Below are 22,093 nucleotides of genomic sequence, written 5' to 3'. Positions count from 1 at the left end.
AAGAAAACACGGTTTGGGGACCTCATCTTCCCCAAGGTAGTTCATCTAGCTCCATCCCTACAATGGGTGCAAGGAGCATGGGGGCCCAGGTACTAATTGCTGGCTGCTCTTATCGCCAAGTCCATGAACTTGGCCTAGATTTGTTCTTTTCCCTTCCCTCCTTCTCTTTCTCCCTCCTTATATGTGTGTGTGTATGTGTGTTCTCTTCATGTGCATCTGTGTATGCCCATGTTGTATGCATGTATGTAGAAGTCAGAGGACACCTTCAAGTGTCATTTCTCAGGAGCTGTGTCTGTCTTCCATTTTGGAAGACAAGGTCTTTCACTAGCTTGGAATTCACCAGCTGGGCTAGACTGGCAGGTCAGCAAGCCCTGGGCATCTGCCTGACTTTGCCTCCCCAGCTACAGGATTCCAAACACACCACTGTGCCTGGCTTTTCTTATGTGGGTTCTATTCTACGGATCAAACTCTGGTCCTTGTGTTTATAAAATAGGCACTTCAGCAACAGGGCCCCTAGATTCACACTTTTTGCAAGATCTCCGAGTCCCTAGAACTAAAATCCTCTGTGTTTCAAATCCTTTGATTGTTTTGGGGGCCATCCCACAACTTTCTAGAAAACAGATTTTGTGACCTAGACGATTGCCCCCTTTAGTCTGGATTGACCTTCCTAATGTTTCTTCTGACCCTAAGATCCCCTAACCTGGGGCTGAGGAGACAGGTCTATTGGCAAAGAGCTGGTCCACTAGAACTGGTGAGCAGCCCCTGCTGTTCCCCACAGTGGGTAGTGGGGGCTTCCTTGGGATCCTGTAAAACTCCCCTCTGCGTCCCCACCCCTGCTGAAGAGAAGGGAGCCCAGCAGAGCTGGCAGTAGAGACAGCCACACTGGTTCTCCTGCTCTCTGTATTGTCTCACACACTCTGTGTCCCTTGGCCCTGTCACTGCCCTCATTTCACAGATGGGAAAACTGAGGCACAGAATAACTCATTGAGACAGCCACTTCAGCACTACCTGTCACATCCCAAGCCTCTGGGGTGGTCCCAGTCTGTCCCTGTGGCCTGTCCCATGTTATTCCAGGTACATCATTTAAAGGGACAGATTGCCTGGCCCAGTCTCCCCGAGGCTTCAGTTGGCCTCTTCCATGGCGTTTTCTGGAATACTCTTGGAGTGTTCTTTTCTCTTCTCTCTTGCCTTCCCAACCCTGAGCTCAGTCTCAGGGCGCTGTCCATACGGAGTGGCTCACACTGGCTCCAGCCCAGCCCTGTGCACTCTTCCAACAACTGTTTTGTCAGTAGTTCCTTGACTGGGATAGGCCAGGGGAAGGTCCAGCTGCTCTTTCAGCCTGCTAGACAACAGTCAGCTTATGCTGTTTGAATGTTGGGCCTGATTTTAAGCCCCGCCTCCAACTGAGACTGTAACACTTCTCAATCACATGTTGTGAAGTAACCACTCTGGATATCATAGTTATTAAAAAGCATCCTTGTGAGGCAGTCGCTCCCACAGGGGCCTCCAAAGTCAGCTTGTCCTGCGGCTGGTTACTGGAAACACATGCCATTTGTGCAGGGCCCTGAAGACAGGCAGGCTCAGTCTGGAGGACTGAGGTGTTTTGGCTTCTAGGCTGTTTTAGTGCCAGCTACTCTAGCTCTGAGGCACGGGCATCGGGCACTTGGTTTCCTGACTCCACCTGACTGACAGGCTAGTCTTGGAAGATGTCCCAGCTCCCAAGTGGGCTGAGGACAAGCCCAGCTCAGTGAGGGCTCCCTAGCTCTGGTCCACTCCTTCATCTTTACACCAGTGGAAAGTCAGCTTTACATCAGTGGAAAGGCTAGGTGACCTAATAATTCCAAGAGCACCTGTTTAGACATCTTGCACGTTCCCTTGTTCTGTGTGTCCTGTATACCGGAAGCTCATGTGGAGTAGCCAGGCTGGGCTTCCTGGGGATTGTACCTGGGGATGTGATGAGAAGCCATCAGAATCTATTTGTCAAAGCCCTTTTCTACAAAGCTGTGACTCCTGTCCTTTGCGTCTGGGTTTGTTTTTTGTTTGTTTGTTTGTTTGTTTGTTTGTTTGAAGACACTGCCTCATTAACCTGGTTGATTGATTCATCTAGACTGGCTGGATACTGGCTGGATAGTAGAGCCGCAGGAATCCACAGAACTCTGAACTTCAGCCAGCTGCTCATCCTTGGCCTGGTCACCCTGAAGGTTGCACTTATATATGCTTGAGCCTTAGCACAACACCCTGTTGTCTAACTTAATTTTCTTGTGGCTGGGACAAAATACTGACGAGTGAAAATGACCTAAGTAATCTTCCAAGGAAGGAAGGACCTGGTTCACGCCCGTCATGGTGGGAGGGCACAGATGCAGGAAGTCTGGTCATTTTGCTTCTGTACTTGGAAAGCAGAAAGAGGTGAATTCTGACACTCAGCTTGCCTTCTCTGTATTCATTCAGAACTCCAACCTACCTGTGGTGTTTAAATGAGATGTCATCCCCCCTCCCCCACAACTCCTGCATAGTTTGAGCATTTGAGTACTTGGTCCCCAGTTGGTGGTTCAGGGCAATTTGGGAGTTTGGGGAAGGTGTGGCCTTGTTAGGAGAATCATGTCACAGGAAGTGAAGATTAAAGACTCACACCAGTTGGAGTTTGCTCTCCCTACTTTGTGTTTTCTGTTTTAAGATGTGAGCCCTCAGCTTCTGCTCCAGCTGTGGTGCATGCCACCTGCTGCCATGTCTCACTATCACAATAACCTATTCCTATGGAACTGGAAACCAAACCAACCCTTCCTTCAATAGATGGTATTGCTCATAGTGTCTATCATAGCAACAGAAAAGAAACTAATACACCATTCTACACTCAGGGCGGGTCTTCCCCGCTCAGTAAACCTTTCCAGAAACACCTTGGTACACTCAGGAGTATATTCCATGGTGGCTATAAATCCCATCCCATTGGCAATTAAATTAACAGCAACCAGCACACCACCTGCACTGTACAAAATCTCTTGTCCTGGAGTCGCTTGTCCCCGCTGGCTATTGTTAAATACCTGGGCAGCAGGGCTTCTCAAAGAAAGCCACTTCTCTGGTCCCACTCACAAAGGACACATGTCCTCCAAGCTGATTCCATCTTGTAGTTATAATTGAAAAGGCGGGAAGCTCTAGAGAACCACATTCTCCAGAGACTGGACATCCTAGAAGGCTGTGGTGTCTCCACAATGTCCCATATGAGGGTCATGACCACTGAGAAGTCTGTTGAGCACCTCTCTAGGCAGTGTCTAGGATATGGCCACATCTCAGAACACTCTGTCAGCTGATGTGACTTCGAGACATGTTTTCATGACCCGGATGTTCTGCATTCTTCCTGTAAGAAGCCCTCTTCATTCGCCACTGTGGTCATGATGGGGCTTTAACTTGAGCTCAGCCTCCAAGGAAAGCCCGTCCCTTATCTCCTTTCAACGTCTTCCTCACACACAGCAAAATGGTTACCTCAGGACCCTGTCACACAAATGGCTCCTCACCAGACCCTACCAGCCAGGGAACATTTGGGGTTTCAGTTAGCACACAAAAATTCTGGACTTTTCATGACATCTCCCTCCTCTTCACTTCCTCAGGGACTTTCTGTGCAAGATCAAAAACAAATGTGCAAAATGTGCATTTTTCTAGGGACAGGGCGTGGTTGCCAAGCCTTCTCCACTTTGAGCTTCTCCCTCAGAAACTTAAAAAGGGAGACATTTCTTTGAAATGGCATATGGTGTGTGTGTGTGTGTGTGTGTGTGTGTGTGTGCCCTTTCTGCTGGAGGACATGATTTAATTTAGATTTCCTTAAAAAAATAATAAAACCCACAATGAAAACATTGTGTGGAATGATCAAATTCAATATGTCGGCTGAGGTGGCTGTTTTTGTATGTGGGTCTGAGTGTGTGTGAGAAGTATATATGGGTAAAGAGGTGTGTGTGTGTGTGTGTGTATGTCTGGTGCACTTGCGTGTGTGCGCGCGGGTGCACATGCAGTCGTAAAGACCAGAGCAGGGCATCGCTGTCTTCCTTTATCACTTGCCTTATTCCTCTGGGCAGGGTTTCCCACTGAATCTGGAGCTAGGTTGGCAGCTAGCAGGCCCTCAGTGACTTTCTGTGCTTGTCCAGCTGTGTGCATAGGTGCCGGGGATTAGAACTCAGCTCCTCGTGCACACACAGCAAGCGCACTTACCCACTGAGCTGTCTACTAGCCAAAGGTAGCTCTTGCTTGCTCTGTTTCTCTTTGCATTCTTCAGCTGCTGCTGGGGCCTCTGTATGGGAGGTTATTTCTCTCAGAAGCTAAAATCTCCTCACTGAGAGCTTTGAGCAAGCACTTATTTCTGGGAGCCCCTACTGAGCTGAAATGTCTGACTTCAGATGAGCTGGTTCCAGCCTGCATCCCTTCACTTACCTGTATGAAAACTTGGTCTGGGATGATTGTGTGGTGAATCTGTGAGTGGGAGAGTGAGTGGGAGTGAGTGAGTGTGTGCTATCCTGTTACAGCGGGACTCCCGTCACTGGGCTGAATGGTTCAGCAGCTTAGTATAGGTTGTGCTCCTGCAGGGGACCTGAGTTCAGCTCTCATATCGTGCAGCTCACAACTGCCTGATGTGGCTCCAGCTCTGGGGCATCTGATGTCTATTTCTAGTTTCTAAGGTCCCAGAACTTTTTATTTTTTAAAGCTGGGGTTGGGGGACTTTTTTTAGAAAAGATTTTTTTTTTAAAGCTTGCAAGTGGCTCAGTCGGTAAGAACACTGCCTTCTTTAGCAGAGGACATACAAATGCAGCATACGTTCACACATGCACACACACACACACACACACACACACACACACACACACACATACACATGTATGGAGGCCAGAGGCTATTTCTGCTCATTCTTCAAGTGCCGCCTGCCTTGTTTTTTGAGACATGGTCTTTCACTAGGACCTGATTCCCAACAATCGCTTTAAGCTGTCTGGTCAGAAAGCTGCAGGGATCCTCCTGCCTCCACCTCCTCACGTCTGGGTTTATGAGTGTGCACCACCTTGACTGTCTTTTCATGTGGGTTCTGGGCTTTGAATTTGAGTCCACTAAGCTATCTCCGCAGCCCCGGCTCTCCACTCTTGATATTAACTACCAGCCCTTTGGTGCTGGTGGTGCCTCCAGAACTGAAAACACCAACACGTGTGTGTCAGTTCGGAGCTGAGTCAGCCCCTGTCTGTGCTTGGCCTGTGCTCAACAAATCATCATGGTAATTGCAGGATGCTCTTTGCTTATTGAAAGAAAATGCCTGGGTGCCCCAGAGGCAAACATAATTATAGGCTTTAGGAAAACAGGGCCTTTTAACAAGTAGGCTGGGAAAAGGCTAAGGGCTGGGGCATTCCTCATTCCTCTGTGGACTCTTCCCTTAGTCAGAAGGCCACTGGCCTAGGGAAGTAGGGCCTAGTCTATCTGCCTCGTCTGCCATATCATCAGGGCTGCTGACAGCTTAGGTGTGCCTTGATCAATTCACCGAAATAAGGCTATTCTTTGTAAACAGAAACTTCTCTTCTATGGCACTGTGGTGAAATAGTTAAATTTACCATGGTTGGGGGCTGGGGTGGTAGTAACTCTTGCTGCACAAGCATGAGAGCCAAGTCACCACCATAAATGTCAGAAGCCTGGTGTGGGGACACGTGCCTTCTACCCCGGCATTGGGAAGGCAGAGACAGGAGGATCACTGGGACTTGCTAGCCAGCCAGCCTAGCTGAATCAGAGACTGTGAAATCCCAGTGAGAGATCCTGCCTTATAAAACAGTGTGGCTAGTTGGATAGTACCTGAAGATGAACACCTGAGGTTGTCCTATGGTCTTCACATGCTTGTGAACATATGTGCACACATACCACACATGGGTGCTCATGCACACATGTGTACTCAAGCACACGCATGCACGCACACACCTGTGCAGGCATGCATGCAGGCATGCGCACACATACACATAGAGCAGGGAATTAGCTACCTAAGCAGATTCCCCCAAGCTGCGCCTGGCCTTGCTTCACAGATGGTTCTAGGTAAATATGTGCAGCCTGTGTGCACAGCGGATCTGAGGCTGGTACCTGATGATACTGAAGCCACACGCAGCCAAGCCGGGGTGGGCAGAAGCTTGTGCCAGTCAGAGTCTGTCAGCACTGTCAGCCCTGATTTGCGGCCAAGCTGGGTTCCCCAAGTTCAAAGAGCATGGAGCTGCTTGTCTTTGTCAAGAGCACGGCTGGGGATCTTTTATGTGGAAGATGTAGGATTCTCAGACTGGCTTTGATTATTTATTCATCCCCCTTCGTGGGTGTGTGATAGCACAGGCATCATGGAGCCCCTTGTCCTGGCCACTCTTGCTCAGGAATTCACGGAGCTTAAAGCCTTTTGAAAATTGTTTTTCCAGGGAGGGGGAAAGTGTTTGAAGTCCTCTCTCTCTCTCTCTCTCCCTCCCTCTCCACAGTTCCTCAGCAGCTCCTGCCGGCTTTCCACGCGCCTTTGCCGATTGACATGAGACACCAGGAGGGAAGGTACCATTATGACCCTCACTCTGTCCACAGTGTACACGGGTAAGTGTTGGCTTCCATACACTGCTCCTGCTGTGCAGCTGCCTGCCTCTGTCCTTTTAGGTCACAAAAGTGCTGTGACTGTGAACCCATGAGCAGGTGACAGTGCACACTAGCCCCAAGTAGCAGGCTTGGATCATGTGTCATCACCATGGTTCACCGTGGTCCACAGCTCTAGGCTTCCTTATTGGTCCCTACAATGTAATCTTAAGTACGGGTTGCCCTGGGGTAGTGGTTTGGAGTCCCCTCCCCGCTTTTACAACTAGCTCAGAGTGAGCCTTTAGGTCTCTTTCTGCTTCCCACCTTGAGGTCCCCAAGGAGAACGGTGACACCTTGATATGATTCAGCATTTCCCGGGGTGGGGGTGGGGGGGGGGACCTCCAGCCCTGGCTGATGTTCATTCTCTTGGCATTTGCTCCTTTCTGAGCCCCGCCCCCTCCTATACCACCTGGTCCCCTCCAGAGGAGAGACCAGTTATTTTCATCATTGCAATGATAAAGTAGCTGACCAAAGCAACAAAGGAAGGAACGTTTATTTTGGTTCATGGTTTGAGGGTCCATTGTGGTGAAGTCATGACAGCTGATCACATGGCATCCACATTCAGGGCGCTGAGAGAGATGGATGCTCGGTTGCCCCACCTCTCTTTCTCTTTCAGTGTGGGACCCCAGCCCAGGTAATAGTGCCACCCACAGCTAGGGTAGTTCTTCCCCAGATAACCTAATCTAGTAAGCACTTACAGGGATATAATATGTCTCCTATGAGGTTCTAGATTGTCAGATTGAATGACAGAATTAACCATCACAGAGGTCTGGGCCGTGGCTGTTCATTCAGCCCTCCATGCATGGGAAGTGAGTCCCTCTGTCTGTCCGCTTCCCCTCCCACTCTTCTCAGACCTCCTCACCTGTCCACATCAAATTGCTGTCTGCGGTGCTGAATCATAGTCCCCGTCACTTGTCGGGATGACTGGCACCTGTTGCCTGCCCAGTCTGAACCCCCTCAGCTTCAGATCTAGCTCCCGAGGAGAATGGGATGCCCCACCCTGAGTGGGACCCAGCTCTCAATTCCAACACCATTGCCAGATCAGAGCAAGGGCACATAACTCTGAGATTTCCTTAGGCTGCTGTACCTACAGTGACAGATGCATAGTAGGTACGCAGAGAGTGCTGAGCAGAGAGTCCCCACCTATGAGATTCTAACTCCCACTAGAATAAAATTAGTCAGCATAGCTGAGTGCCCAGATGTTCAAAGCATTGTGCCTCTGCTGTGTGCCAGCCAGCTGTCCAGTGACACCTGTTTCAGGACACCTCCTGCCTACTAGACAGCCAGCCTGGGACTTTGGCTTTCTTTTAAGACAAATTTTAAGTTTAACATTGGGATAATGACAAGATGGTTCCGTGAGTAAAAGTGTTTGCAGTGCAAACCTGGTAGCCTGAGGTCAATCCCTAGAACCCTGTATAAAAGTAGAAGAAAAGCAACCCCCAAAGTTGTCCTCTGATCTCCACATGTGTCTCATGGCACACATAACACCAATATGCAAAGGTAATACACAAGGTGCATACACAATAACCTTCAAATAAATTAATTAAATTTTGAAATAAATTCAGGCATGCAAGAGCTATAATAATTGAGCAAGATAAACCACATGCCCTCCACCCAGCTATTCAGACATTAACATCCTGTATCATCTAGTACCAATATAGTGAACTAATCCACATATCTGATATTAATGTGGATAGTTTTCTCATAAGCCTTTATTTCCTTGTTCAGGATCCTGTGTGTTTGCATGTGTGTGTGTGTGTGTGTGTGTGTGTGTGTGTGTGTGTGTAAGCCAGAGGAGGACATCTGATGTCCTTCTCCATCATTTCCCTTACTCCCTAGAGACAGGTTTGTCACTGAACCTGAAGCCTGGCTGGCAGCCAGTAAGCTCTGTAATCCTCTTGTCTCTGTTCTCCCACAGTGGACTTTGAGATCCACAAGTCATGCCCATTGCTAAGTGGGTGCTGGGGATTAGAACACAGGTCCACATCTTGCCCAGCAAGTGCTGTTCTCCACTGAGCCCTCTCCCTAGCTCCTTAGGCACGAGAATTACCATGCTCTTCACTGACTTCCATGCCCTTTGCACTGAATACCTTGAGGAATGTGTGGTCATTTCCTGTGGCTATCACAAATAGTCAACTCTGTGGCTTAAGGCAGTACAAGTGTATTTTCAGACAGTTCTGGAGGCCAGAGACCAGAAGTAAGTCTTACGTAGTGTGGACAGGACTTACTTCTGGAAGGAACGTGCATTTGTCCTTCCCCATTTCTGGAAGCCTCCTGCATCTTTTGACTTACAACCCCAACCTCACACCATTGCACCCCTGGACCTGACCCCACGTCAGTCTCCTCTCCTGCTTCAATGTTCTCTCTGACTATTTCATCAAAGACAGTTGCTATTGCTTTTTAAGACAATCCAGCTGGGTCCAGAATCATCTCTACATCCCAACATCTTCTCCCAGTCCCCTACTATGATGCAGATGAGATTAATATGCATGCCTCCTTAGAAGCTATATCATTTGATATCACTAAGCTCCGGTGTAAAGCCTGGGAGATGGTCCCACATGCTTCTGTGAGGTCTAGGGGACCAGACTGTGGGGCATAGCCTAGGAGGGTGCTGTTTGTCATCACCACTGCCAGGAAGCAGCTTCTAGGACCTGCTGAGGCAGGCCTTGACAAGCTCAGGATAGTATGTCTCCACCAAGAAGATCAAGAAGGGACATGATAAGAGCTTCGGGGCTGAGAGGCATAACTCCTCGTCCCCATACTCCCCTTATCCCAGGTGAGAGCTAGACAAACCCTGGAAGAAAAATGGCCCCATAGTTCCGGCTTCAGTGATTAATGTGGTCTGAGCCTGGTGGAGTCCCCAATCCATCAAACCTATGTTGTAGACTGCCTGCTACCACCAATGTGTCTAATTACACACGTGGCATGCAGCAAATGAGGCACCGTGCCATCTCTTGTCAGAAGAGTCTAGGCCACTGCCTGCCCCCTTGGAACCACAAGGCCCTCTGCTTGCTGCTGGATGCACCTGCTGCTCTTACCCCACACTACCAGAACACTCAGACCCCTGCCCGTGGCTCTTAGATCCTGATAAGTCCCAGGAGTGGAGGATCCCAGAGTGCAGGCTCTAAGTCTAGTGACCCCTGTTGTGCTCACAGGACTCCTTCCGTCTTACCCAAAGATCTGCTGTTGTCTCGGACCCTCCAGGGGGTAGGGGGACTGCCACATGTCTGCCAGTGCACAATAGATGTCTTGTGAACGGGCAAGCCTCATCTTTTCATCTATGAAGCAAGCATATCTACTGAGTGTTAGGTTTCAGACCAGAGGCTAGTGAAGCCGTGCTGACCTCCAGTCACCTCTTCTAGCTGCTGTGACAGGAATGGCAAGCCCCCCACCAATAGCTTGTCTGCAGATCTTCAGTCTCATTCCTCACAGATCCCTTTAAGTGCTGGAAAGTGCTCCAGGAGAGTGACAGGTGCCATTCTCAGGTCCTCCAGGAAGTTTACAGGCCTCAGGTTGCAGACTCTGGGACCTGAGAACGGCAGCACTATGGGTATAACTGGCACACTTCACCTAGATGCACCGCTCCGCCCCATCCTTGGAGCCGCACACCCCATCACCAAATGCAGATCCACACTGGACCACCCATCAGATGTGGCAGAAAATCTCCCTGTTCCTCCGAGGCCTAGAAGAAGGGAACCCCCTCTCTGCCTTGTGGTCCCGAGCACTCCTCAGAGCTTTTGCTCTGTTGTCATCTGTCTGTCGGTCCATGTTGCTAACTGATAACTCTTCTCATACATCTCTTCCACCCCTCAAATCTACCTTAGTATCCCCTTGAATGCCAAACTCAAAACCTTTCGATAATCTTAATAGCAGAGTCCACCGAGTTGTTGTTTTGTAACAGTCACGGGCCTAACAATTGTGTGGCTGTGTGGTATGTGCCATGGGTGAGTGCTCACATGAGCGGAGCCAGAGAACAACCTCCACTGTTGTTTCTTGGGAGCTCTTGTTTTACCTTGTTTTTTAACATAGTGTCTCTCACTGGCCAGGAATACCCCCAGTAGACTATTACGGCTAGCCAATGAGGCCTGCGGCTCTGCTGTGTGTCTTTCCAGCACTGGGATTAAAAATGCATGCTATGGATTTTCCTCCTGTATGGCTCTGCATGTTATCATCATTATCACCATCACCATCACCATCGCCATCACCATCACCATCACCATCACCATCACCATCACCATCGCCATCACCATCACCATCATCACCATCACCATCATCATCAATCATTCTTTTGAGACAAGGTCTCTAACTGAACCAGAGTTTACCAATACAGCTAGGCTGACTGGTCAGCCAGTTTCTAGGATCTGCCTGTTTCTGTCCCCAACATTGGACTTACAGACACTTGCCACCACATCCTAATTTTATGTGGGCATCAGGGAAATCTAAATTCAAGTGCTTGGGCTTGCTCAATAAGCACTCCCTGGCCCCTCAGCTCTTTTTTAGGGGTGGTGCTGGGGGAATTAAGACTGAGTCTTACTGTGTTGCTCTGCCTTGAACTCAGAGACCTGCCTGCCTCTGCCTTCCAAGTGCTGAGACTATAGGTGTGCACCACCACCACCACCCCCTTTTTTGCTTAACATTGGTTCTGGGGCTCAGGCTGGGTCCTTATGCTTGAAGGGGACAACACTTTCCTGGCAAAGCCATCTCGCCAGCCCCTTCGTTGCTCTGAGAATGAGATCGGATGGAGCAGGGAAGAGTGTAGAAAAGTTTAGGACATCCTGCTAAAGTTTATTGTTGCTGTGGCTCTCCCGGTTACCTGTTCCAGAAGAGGCTTCATCACAGGCCAGACGACAAATATGGCTTGCCATTAGAAGAGGATGGGGGCTGGGGTGTAGATCAGAGGAGCATAAGGAAGGAGGGAGACTTTCTCTCAGTGGAGGAGTTTGGACGTCAGTTTCTCTAAAGCCCCAGAGTCAGAGATGATGGGCAGATTTATCAGGGGACCTAGGGAGGATGGAAACATGGTGAGGACTGCCTGGGTCTTTGCTGGCTAGTTTTATGTCAGCTTAACACAGCTAAAGTTATCTGAGAGAGGGAACTTCAATTGAGAAAACATCTCTATATGATCTGGCTGTAGACAAGCCTGTAAGGCATCAATTAGTGATCAATGTGGAAGGGGCCAGCTCGTTGTAGGTGGTACCATTCCTGGGCTGGAGGTCTTGGGTTCTAGAAGAAACCCAGGTTGAACAAGCCATGATGAGCAAGCCAGTAAACAGCACCTCCTCCATGGCCTCTGCATCAGCTCCTGCCTCTGGGTTCCTGCCCTGCTTGAGTTCCTGTCCTTTGATGATGAACTGTGGTATGGAAGCACAAACCAGATAAACCCTTTTCATACTAACTTGCCTTTGCTCATAGTGTTTCATCAAAGCAACAGCAACCCTAAAAAGACGGTGTCCTAACAGCCTTACGTGGGACTGAACACCCTGTCCCCAACGAGCTGCTGGGCACAGCTTTCAGCATGGGAATATCTTGCTGCCCAGCCAATTAGATGACTTCCCCAAAACACCCTCTTCCCACCCCCTTGCAGGGAGATTATTTCTTGATGATTTCAGCATCAAAACAAGATTCACACTGAAAACTAGGGCTTTAGTTTAGCGGTAGCGGGCTCGCCTCCAGTACATGAGTTCATAGTACTGCAAAGAAGAAAATCACGTTGCTTCCTGATGCTCAAGTGTCAGTGTTGCTCACAGTGCTAATGTGCAATGGTGCTGTCCCTGAACTTGAAGTGCAACGTCTTGGTTCTATGGAAAATGAAGGAAGCACATCGGTCAGGGGTTCTCTCTGACCCCTGTGAGGGCACGCTCCTGAGATCCCAAAGGAAGAAGAAAAAGCCAGCTGAGAGTGGAAACAGCCCGACCTGCAGTGTCTGTCTGGGAGGAGAGGAGCACCTTGCTTTCCGCTGGGCTTCTGCTCTTAAAAGAGTCTGGCAGGGTGCTAGAGGGAGTGTGGCAGAGTGTGGTGGGGCAGCCCCCCAGAAAAGAACCAGGACCTTGGTGCACATTGGACCAAGAGTACTTTGTGTCCCTGAGTGGAAGCTATGGAGTCCATGCCACTGGTTCAGGAGGCTCTGCCTTCAGTCTGTGTTGTTTGTGGACTCCAGCTTTGATCTGTTCTGTCCTGGCATTTCGGAGGCGGTTAGAACTACCTCTGGCTGAGAAGAACTGAGAGAAACTCCTTAGTATAGCAGATCCCCGTCTGGACAGTCTGGCAGTTCTGTTTTTTGAGACAAGGTCTCATGTAGCTCAGGCTAGCCTCAAACTCGCTCTGTGGCTGAGAGCTTCTTTCTAGTCTTCCTGCTTCTACCTCCAGAGTGCTGAAGTAACAGATGTGCACCACCACACCTGGCTTATATCACGTTAGGGATTAAACCCAGGACGGTGTATCTACCAAGCACCACACAACAAACTGGGATCCATCTCCAGCCCCTTTCACCCTACACCCATGTCTTAAAGATGCTTGCTCCTAACACCTAGCTCCAAATATTCTGATTTCTCCAAGTCCAGGATGAGGCCTGGGGATCTCCTTAATTCTAAGCTTACACAGACCAGTTTTTAGCGACCTTCCTATTTCTTTGACAACCAGGAAAGAAGCGCAGAGTATTAGCTTTCTGGAATCATGGAGTCAGCTACACTCTCAACAACAGCAATGCTACCTCAGAAATGGGGGCATATTAAAGTCCCCTGTGCTTCTTGTCCTCCCACTAAGAGCTGAGGTTCTCCTGGTTGGCCTAAACCCATCCATATCTGAGCTTGCAGGTGGCATGGAGCATGTACTGGGGAGAGACCGTGAACTCTCAGCCACAGAGACCAGTGTCCTGCTGTCCTTTCTTGTCTGGCACCAGGCCTGACCACCATGATTTCCACACAGCCCACCTTCTGTGTCTGACTACAGCTAATGGCTCCCAGAAGATCACTTGGTCCTGGGTTGCACTTAGTTAGTATTTATGGCAAGGTCACACTCTCCACAGAGGGCAGAAAGGCTCTGTGGGGACAGATGGCTCTGGGGTATCTCTCTCAGCTCATGGAAAGCCAACACACTGGACTGGGGTGTTAAGGAAGGAAAAGGGATACCAGGTGGTGGGCACACCTTACCCAAAGTCCCCCAAGGGAACCATTTTACACATATAAGTCTCTGCCTGTCCCCAGCAGGAGTGTACAAATGGAGATGTCAGCCCGTAAATTGGCACACTGTCACTTAAGATGGTCGTTTCGTTGCTGTGACTGTGCTCAGGTAGCTAACTTTCTAGTCTGTGGGATTTGAAGATAGCTTTTCCAAGGTCATGGTTGTTGACAAACATGCCACCTGGTAACTTACTAGCATGATTCTGGGGCCTGTGACAGTCTTCAACCATTCCCCAAGGGCTGCAGCTGGGCAGACAAAAGTGTGGCTGGTTTCTTCTGAATTCTTGGCTCTATACCCCAGTTTTAGCTTTGTTTGTACATCTTAAAGAATTGTCTTCTTCCTCAGCAAGTGTGTGTGTGTGTGTGTGTGTGTGTGTGTGTGTGTGTGTGTGTGTGCTCCTTTTCAAAGCCTGGTGAGTGGAGACTTGGGAAGGGCATGTCTGCCTGCTTCCTAGGCTGAGGTGCTAGATGGACTCAGGCCACCTACCAGAAGCCTTGTCCCTTCTCCTGACATGACTTCATCCCCACCATGTTGTTCTCTGTCATTGGGTCTCTCTCTCTCTCTCTCTCTCTCTCTCTCTCTCTCTCTCTCTGTAAAACCTGCCATGACTGACAACTTACTACCTCTGATGGACTGGTCAGCAGACGGAGAGCACACAGCCTGGAGCAGGCTGCCCACACAGCCTGCCCTTGATGGAGGGACCCTCAGATGAGGTGACTCCTGCTTCCCTAGAGGCCAGCCCAGCCGTTGAGCAGTCGAGACTGCTGCCCTGCAAACATGGTGATGCTGTCCCTCCTGCTCATAAGAGGGAAACCGAGGCACTGGACAGCAACCTGCCCCTTTCTTGGCATAACTTGTGTTAGACTATCTCTTGTTGGGATAGGTAACGGAGAGAATAACTTGAGAGGAGATTTATTTGAGCTCAGGTTTCGTGGACTTCAGTCCATGTCCTCCGGCTCCATAGTCATAAGCCCATGGTGAGGCAGAGACGCTCACCATGTCTCTTGGTGGCAGGATCTTGTGACAGAGGAGGCTGCTCATTACATGGCAGCCAGGAAACAGAGAATTAAGAGGGATCCAGAGGTAAAACACACCCCTTTAGAGTTGGGAAGATGCCTCAGTTGGTCCTGTGCCAGCCAAGGACCCCTAGGATGCACTTTAAAAAGCCAGTCATGGTGGTGAACACTTGTAAGCCTGGTGCCAGGGTGGCAGGTCACTGGGGCTTACTAGGCAGCTGTCTGCTGAAGTGAGAGATACTGTCCCAAGAAATAAGTAGAGAGCAACTAAGGAAGCCACCTGATGTGGACCTCTGGCTTTCACAGGTTCATGGACATGCCTGAACAACTCTCCCTCTCCCTTCTCCCTTCTCTGTATCCCTCTTCCTCTCCCTCCTTCCCTCTTTCTCTCCCTCTCTCCTCCTTCCCCTCCCTCTTCTTCTCCCTCCCTCTTTCTCTCCCTCTCCCCCTCCTCTTTTCCCTCCTCCTCTCTCTCCCTCTCTTTTCCTCTCCCCTTTCTCCCTTCCTCTGTTTTTCTTTCTACCTTTCTGTCCCTCTCCCCCTCCCCCTCCCTCCCTCCCTCCCTTCCTGTCTCTCTCCCTCCCTCCCCCCTTCCCCCAAAGGCATGCCTGTAATGACCTACTTCCTCCAACCAGGCTCAGTTCCCAATAATGTTATCAATTATGTATCTATCCATGGGTTGATTCCTTGATGGTTCATTAATCTGATGAAAAGTAGAGTCCTTATAATCCAGTCACTTCCCAGGACGCTGCCCTCCAGCTGTCAGGCAGGCCTTTAAGGACACTTCAGAGTTAAACTATAACACATTCCCAGCCATGGCACAGGTAGGATTTGAACTCCAGGCAGCCCGATTCCTGCCGCATCTCCCCCTGCTCTGAGAACATAAGATTCTCAGCTCAGACACGTGCTCAGTGGCATGGGGCAGACAGCTCATTTATAATGGAGCCTGGCCCATAAAAGTTTAATGAGGAGCTTGTCTGATAAGATGCCTAGTGTTTGATCTTTGTGAATGCCAGCTGCTCATGTAAGAGGCGCTTCCTGGCCGTGACTCTGGGGAGCATTGATGGGGTCAGCTGGGGGCAGCAGTCAGTGGGGAGTGAAGATGTAGTTAGTCCTGTTGAGAAGGGCTGCATGGGGAGCCCTGTGTTCTCAGAAGCTGCAGGGGCAGGCTTCTGGCCAGGATTTCCTACAACACCAGGAAGTGACCCTCTGATTCCTCTCCTGTCCCTTGGGGTTCTGTTGGACGTTCGCCCCCTCTGCACTCTAAGGATGAAGGCAGAGCTGGGTAGGGCTAGGATGTGAATCTTACTATATATTCTCAGTACATACAGGGGCTGGCTGATTAACCACCACATGCCTCAGTTTCTCCTTCTCTAAAATGGGGGTGTGTTTGTATCCTTGTAATGGTTGATACTGTCAACTTGACAGTATATAGAGTCACCTAGGAGAGAAACCTCTAGTCCTGCTGTGGGGAAGGACTTAGATTAGGTTAAGATGAGAAGACCCACTCCCATCATGAGTGGCGTCCTTCAGTGGACTGGGTCCTGGACTTAAAGGCAAAGCTTTCAGAGCACCAACATTCATCTCTCTGCTTCCTGACTGGATGTGATGTGACCAGCCACCACATAGACCACCCCGGCCATTACGGACTGTACCATTAAAAACTGTGGGCCACAATAAACCTTCCTTCCTTAAGTGGCTTTTTGTCAGGCATTTTGCCACAGTCTTGAGAAAAGGAGCCAACACAGCATGGAAAAGGTTAATGTGAGGATAAGATGAGTTGTTATATATCATTACATACCATGTGTGCTGTCGTGGGAGCCTGGATTAGAAGTCCCCTCAAAAGCCCCTGTCCACGGATTCGTGGGAGGAAGTTAAGTCATGGGGGTGTTGCTCTTGGAAGAGATACTGGGACCTTGGCCTCCTGTGAGATAGAGAAGCTGGCCCGACCACCTTCCCTTGTCCTCCCTGTAATGTTCTCTGCCACCCCAGGTCAAATCCCACCCCAGCATCCAAGGACTTGGTGCCTGTGACTTTCAGAACTGAGAGCCAAAACAAACCATTTGTGTGTGTGTGTGTGTGTGTGTGTGTGTGTGTGTGCACGCGCGCGTGCGTGTGCGCATGCATTGTATGTATATGCATGTGCACATGGAGACCTGAGGTCAATTCCTCTATCACCCTCGACGTTGATTTTTGAAACAGGATCTCTCACATGCTTAGAACTCACTGATGGCTGAGCTGCCCTGGGTATCCTATTTCTTCCAAGTACTGGGATTACAAGGGTACACCACCTCACCCTGTTTTTATCTTATTAAATTAGTTCAGAGAGTCAAACTCTGGTCTTCATTCTTGACTGGTAAACGCTTCGCAGTTGGGCTGTCTTCCCAGCCCCAGCCGTCCTTCTTTCTGAGTTGATTTATCTCACATATTTGCAAAGCTCAGTGACACCGTGTGTGCAGAAGCATGGCAGTCCCACAGCATCCTGAGCACACACCCCACACACAGAGAAAAGAAAGATAGAAGAGGAGGAGGGAGGGGGGAGCAGATTGTAGGGTGACAGGCTTAAAGGATTGTGGGCTAACAGGCTGGAAGGAAGGAGATGTGGAACCTCACACATGAAAGGGGGGACCAGTGTTTATCAGCAGAAGGGCCTGCCTCTTCTCTGTAGGCCAGCCCACAGAGACTGTCTGGATACAGTGCTGCTGAGGAGAGAACCTTCCCCAGGCACGCACTAGCCAGTACTGCCTTTGAGAGTTTATTTGCGCCCCAGGATTAACCTGTCTAGCTTTGATGGGCGAGCAGGACATTCCACACAGTTCTTGGCAAGGCTAAGCTGTCAAGTCCGCCACGTTTGTCTGCCATCCCTACAGACTCTTCTTTCCTGAAAGCACCCTCCTCTTCCTCCTCCTCTTCATCCCCCTCTACCTCTGAGACCAGTACCAGCCTATTCCCATCCAGGGCTTCAAGGCATTGACTTTCTAGAAGATTCCATTCAGTTGTGCTCAGCCAAGGGTGGGTTATACTATAGACCAAGACTTCACATTCCCAGTGGTAACCAGTGTCCAGGTCCCCCAGAGAGGATCTCATTTTGACAAGTTGCTCCTGGCCTTTCCCCTGGCCCAGCTGTGTTCCTGGCCTTACTTCTTACCTGGAGCAAGTCCAAGGCTATCTCAAGCCTGTATCCCAGCACCTATTCGCCTGAACGACAAGCACTCTGCTAGCTCTTATCGTTGAACTTTTTTTTTTCCTCATGTAGCCCAGGCCAGCATCTAATTCATCATGTAGCCAAGGATGGTTTTGGATGCCTGGTCCTCCTACGTCCACTTCCGCAGTGCTAGAATTGTAGGCATGTACTACCACGCCTGCTTTATTTATTCCGTGCTAAGGATAGAGCCAGGTTTTCGTGCATGCTAAGCAAGCCCTCTACCAACTGAGCTGTGTCCCCAGGCCCTTCCTATGTTCTTGAACACATCTGGAACTAGGCGTGTGAAATAGCAGTGCCTTCCTGCCCTTCTGGCTCTCAGGGAGCTGAGATCAAGAAGGAGTGTGTGGGCGTGACCAAACCTCTGTTAACTGCTGCAGCTGGGGCTTTTAGAACCACTCTGTATGGCCTTTGTGGCCTCCGTTTTATGACCTCATTTCCCTACGCAAACATCAGTGTTTACTTAGTGAGATATCTCCAAATCCAAATACTGATTACTCTTCAAGAACTCTGTTGAGGGATGAGGGCAAAAACTCAGAGCTCAGCTGGGTCTGGTGAACACAGGCTCTGTAGCAGGCCTGGGGATCTGCAGGGCCCAATGTAGATTCAAGTGCATCTGTCAAAATGAATCCACCAGATAGGACTAGGGCTGGCCAGTAGGGATACAGAGCAGCAGATGTCATCCACAGCTCTGATGGAACACCAGAGTGACAGAGGGACATGCCTGAAATGCTTTCTAGTAGCTTCCATAATTTCTTCACTACAGGCTCCATTCTCCATTCCAGGGACCTCACCCATTCAGCCAACCTCACCAGAGGCCTGGATCCCTGCAGCCATCCTTTCTCTAAAATCTGGGTCTGCTAAATATCAAAAACAAGTGGCTCAGTGAAGCCTCACAGAGACAGATCAGCCAGCATGACCAAGGCACTCTCGTGCTGTGCCCAGCCTGAGTGTTATGGGAGAGGGTCTGAGTCCCAGGGAATCCACTGAAGCATCTAAGTTCTTGTATTCCAGGTTAGACTGGGGGCTAGAAATACAAATAGAGTTTTTTGAGAAAGTAAAGGCATCCTAGAGAATGAGAATGGGTAAGGTTCTCATGCCTGTTACTAAGATAAAGTAGTATGATGGAAGCAACTTGGGGGGACAAAGGATTTATCAGGCTCCAGGTTATAATTCATCATTGGGGGTCAGGGAAAGTCAAGGAGTTAGGAACTTAAAGCCACTGGTCATGTTACATCTGCAGTCAGAAGAAGAGACCAACAAATGCATCCAGACAGGTCAAGATCCCTTGCCTAGGGAATGATGCCACCCACAATAGGTGGGTGTTGACAATCAGATACTGCAATCAAGACAGGTTCCCCAAAGACATGACCACTGAGTGGCTCAATCTTGATAATCCTTCACTGAAAAATTTCCCAAGTGATTCTAGATTGTGTCAAGTTGACAATTAAAACCAACCACCACAACTAGTCCTTAGAGATAAGCCCTCAAAGCACTGGCCAGGAGCCACATGACCCTTTGTAGGTCATTTATGTAGCACCTAACTCACACACATTTACATACTGTGAGCTTTTCTTGTTCTGTGTGTTGTATGAAGTCCAGGCAACCAAGTGTTTCTAGTCTTTTCCTACCACTGGCTTATTTTATATATTATTATTGATGTGGATTTTTTTTCTAGTCCCATGTACTTCTTACTTCCAGTGTAGTCGAGTGACCTTGTACTGAGTCCAAAAATGGCACTGGGGATGAGCCAGGACTTTGGGAGCCCCATGTCACCATCTTCCTGCCCTAGGTCTCTCACTTCTCTGTTATCTACAATTATGAATTCTTCATCCCCAATTTCCATGCCAATTTCTCTTTGACACATATCCCTAATAGTGTTATTGGCCTAGATGAGCATTTTATATATTATGGCTACCCGTTTCCCTAATGGTGTATTGCTTAGTTTTGCTTTGTGGCTCTTTCTATAAATAATGCAATTGCAGGTATTTTCTTGGGGAACTTGGATCTCATGCTTTATAGTCAGTGTTTTATCTTCTCTGCCTTTATTCCTTCCTTCATCTGTTCATTGTTATTAGCTCATTCTTTCCTGCTGCTCTACAGCAATCTGAATCTCCAGGCATCTGGGGTGCACTTGTGCCCTTCATCATGGGGGACTCCTATGTCCTGTCCTCTGAGCTCCTTGTGTGTGGTGGGTTCTGTAATTCACCCCAGGGGGTTGAAATTTCCAATTCACAGGGGTTTCACATTCTTGTCATCCAGTATGCTGAGATTTTTGCTCCGTGACTTTGCCAACGGAAGATCCCACCCATAGGGTTGAGCAGCTGAGCCACAGCAGGACAGCACTGGCTGGGGAGATAGCTCAGTCAGTAAGTATGATTCCCAGAACACACATATTGAAAAGGAGAGGAGGAAACGCTGGGTGTGGTAGCACACCCTGGTAATCCCAGGACTGGAGAGGTAAACACTAATGGATCCAGCTCCCTGGCGAACCTGCTGCCCAGTCTGTGAGTTCCATACCAGAGAGAGACACTGTCTCAAAACATCAAGCTGGATGATGCCTGAAGAATAATAACTGAGGTCATCCTCTGGTGTACGCGCGCACACACATGCACACACGTGCACACACATACACACACACACACACACACATGCACGCACAAACACACATGCACATGCACACTTTTGATTTTGAGACAGGATCTCAAATTATAGCTCTGACTGGCCTAGAACTCACTTTGTTAACAGGCTGGTCTCAGACTCAGGGATCTTCCTGTCTCTACCTCTGCCTCCTGAGTGCTGTAATTAAAGGAATGCACCACCACCATCCTTAGCAATATACACATTTAAAAAAAATGTTTCATTCTTTTCTGGGCCAGGAATATAGTCCAGAGATGAGGAATTGCTTAGGGCCCATGAAGAGATGGGTCCAGTATCACCCAAAACAAATAACAAACCTGCTGACTTTCTCAAAGTACAATTGCCCTGAGTACATGTTTTTTTTTAAATATGATTTTTGGAATTTTCCAATTAGATGTGTAGAGAACATAATGAACAAGCTTGCCAATATCGAGTTTCCTATACAGAACAAAGCAAAGAAACCCAACAAAGCCCCGAGCAACAAAGGGCCATCAGGAAGGAGGTGGAGTTCCTGATGAGCCTGCAGGGAACCTTCTGGGTGCTGAGATGGCCTGCCTGCTCTACAAGAACAGACACAGGCCTGCCCACCTCAGCCGAGGGGAAAAGAGAGAGCCCAAGCTACAAGGTCTGTGAATACAGTTCCCTCCCTGGCAGGTCGGTGGGCCCAGCCTGGGGCAGAAGGAGAACAGAAAACTCCATGGAGCTAGTAACCACTGACTCCCAGCAGCTTAGCCACGGCACGGGGGCACGGGTTCCCCAGTTCTGTCATTGCATTGTGATCCTGGTGGGTGGCAGGCATCTTGGGGCTGAAGCATGCGGTCCAGCCTTCCCCAGAGCCTAAGGGCTTGGTGTGTCATGCCAAGTGGTTTCTGCTATGGGGAATCAGGGACCGTGTAATCCCGGTGGCGGCAGAAAATCACAATCTGGAGCCCTGTAAGAGCACAGGATGGAACATGGAGGGTGGCACCTCCCGCCCCTCAAGGGCTGACCCCACCCCTAGACAGGATCTTTACCAACCAAAAAGTGGGGGCTTAAACCAGTGGAAATGTATTCTTTCCTGATTCTGGCGATAGGAAGTCACAGGACAGCCTCACCAGGCCTATGGCAAGACAAGACTGTGCCCTAGTGGCTCACAGAGACGCTTCTCTCTCCCTCTTCTAGCTTCTGCTGGTGGCTAGCATTCCTCAGCTTAGGACTGCCTCAGTGTGATCTCTGCCTCGAGGTCACATGGCCCTCTCTGTTTGAGCCCCGTGTTCCTTTAGGACCTTTGAGGACCCTGTGATGACACTTAGACCTGGGTACTTGGATCATTGCAAACGTCACGCTTGTCCTGTCTGCCATGTCCTTTGTTGCCTAGATTCAGTTGACCATAGATTTCAGGAATTTAGGCAATGTCACCAGCTTCCTTCATGTATTCTACAAGCGTTTTTCTTCACACCCGATCCACAGA

The 22,093-nt window shown here is 49.3% G+C and overlaps 1 protein-coding gene across 4 annotated transcripts in view; it reads left to right on the top strand.

The window, feature by feature from the left end:
- Nucleotides 1–22,093, top strand: part of Gli2 (GLI-Kruppel family member GLI2) — a 220,345-nt gene that overhangs the window by 157,540 nt on the left and 40,712 nt on the right. For all 4 annotated transcript variants that reach the window (NM_001081125.1, XM_030248278.1, XM_006529141.4 and 1 more), the window contains one exon: nt 6,465–6,570. In NM_001081125.1, the coding sequence (NP_001074594.1) occupies nt 6,465–6,570 (106 nt within the window). The remainder of the gene's footprint in view (nt 1–6,464; nt 6,571–22,093) is intronic.

Source organism: Mus musculus, chromosome 1 (genome assembly GCF_000001635.26).
Source record: "Mus musculus strain C57BL/6J chromosome 1, GRCm38.p6 C57BL/6J".
NCBI classification, from domain to species: Eukaryota; Metazoa; Chordata; class Mammalia; order Rodentia; family Muridae; genus Mus; species Mus musculus.
Note: the sequence above shows the minus strand (reverse complement) of the source record. Positions and strands in the feature narration are given on the sequence as shown.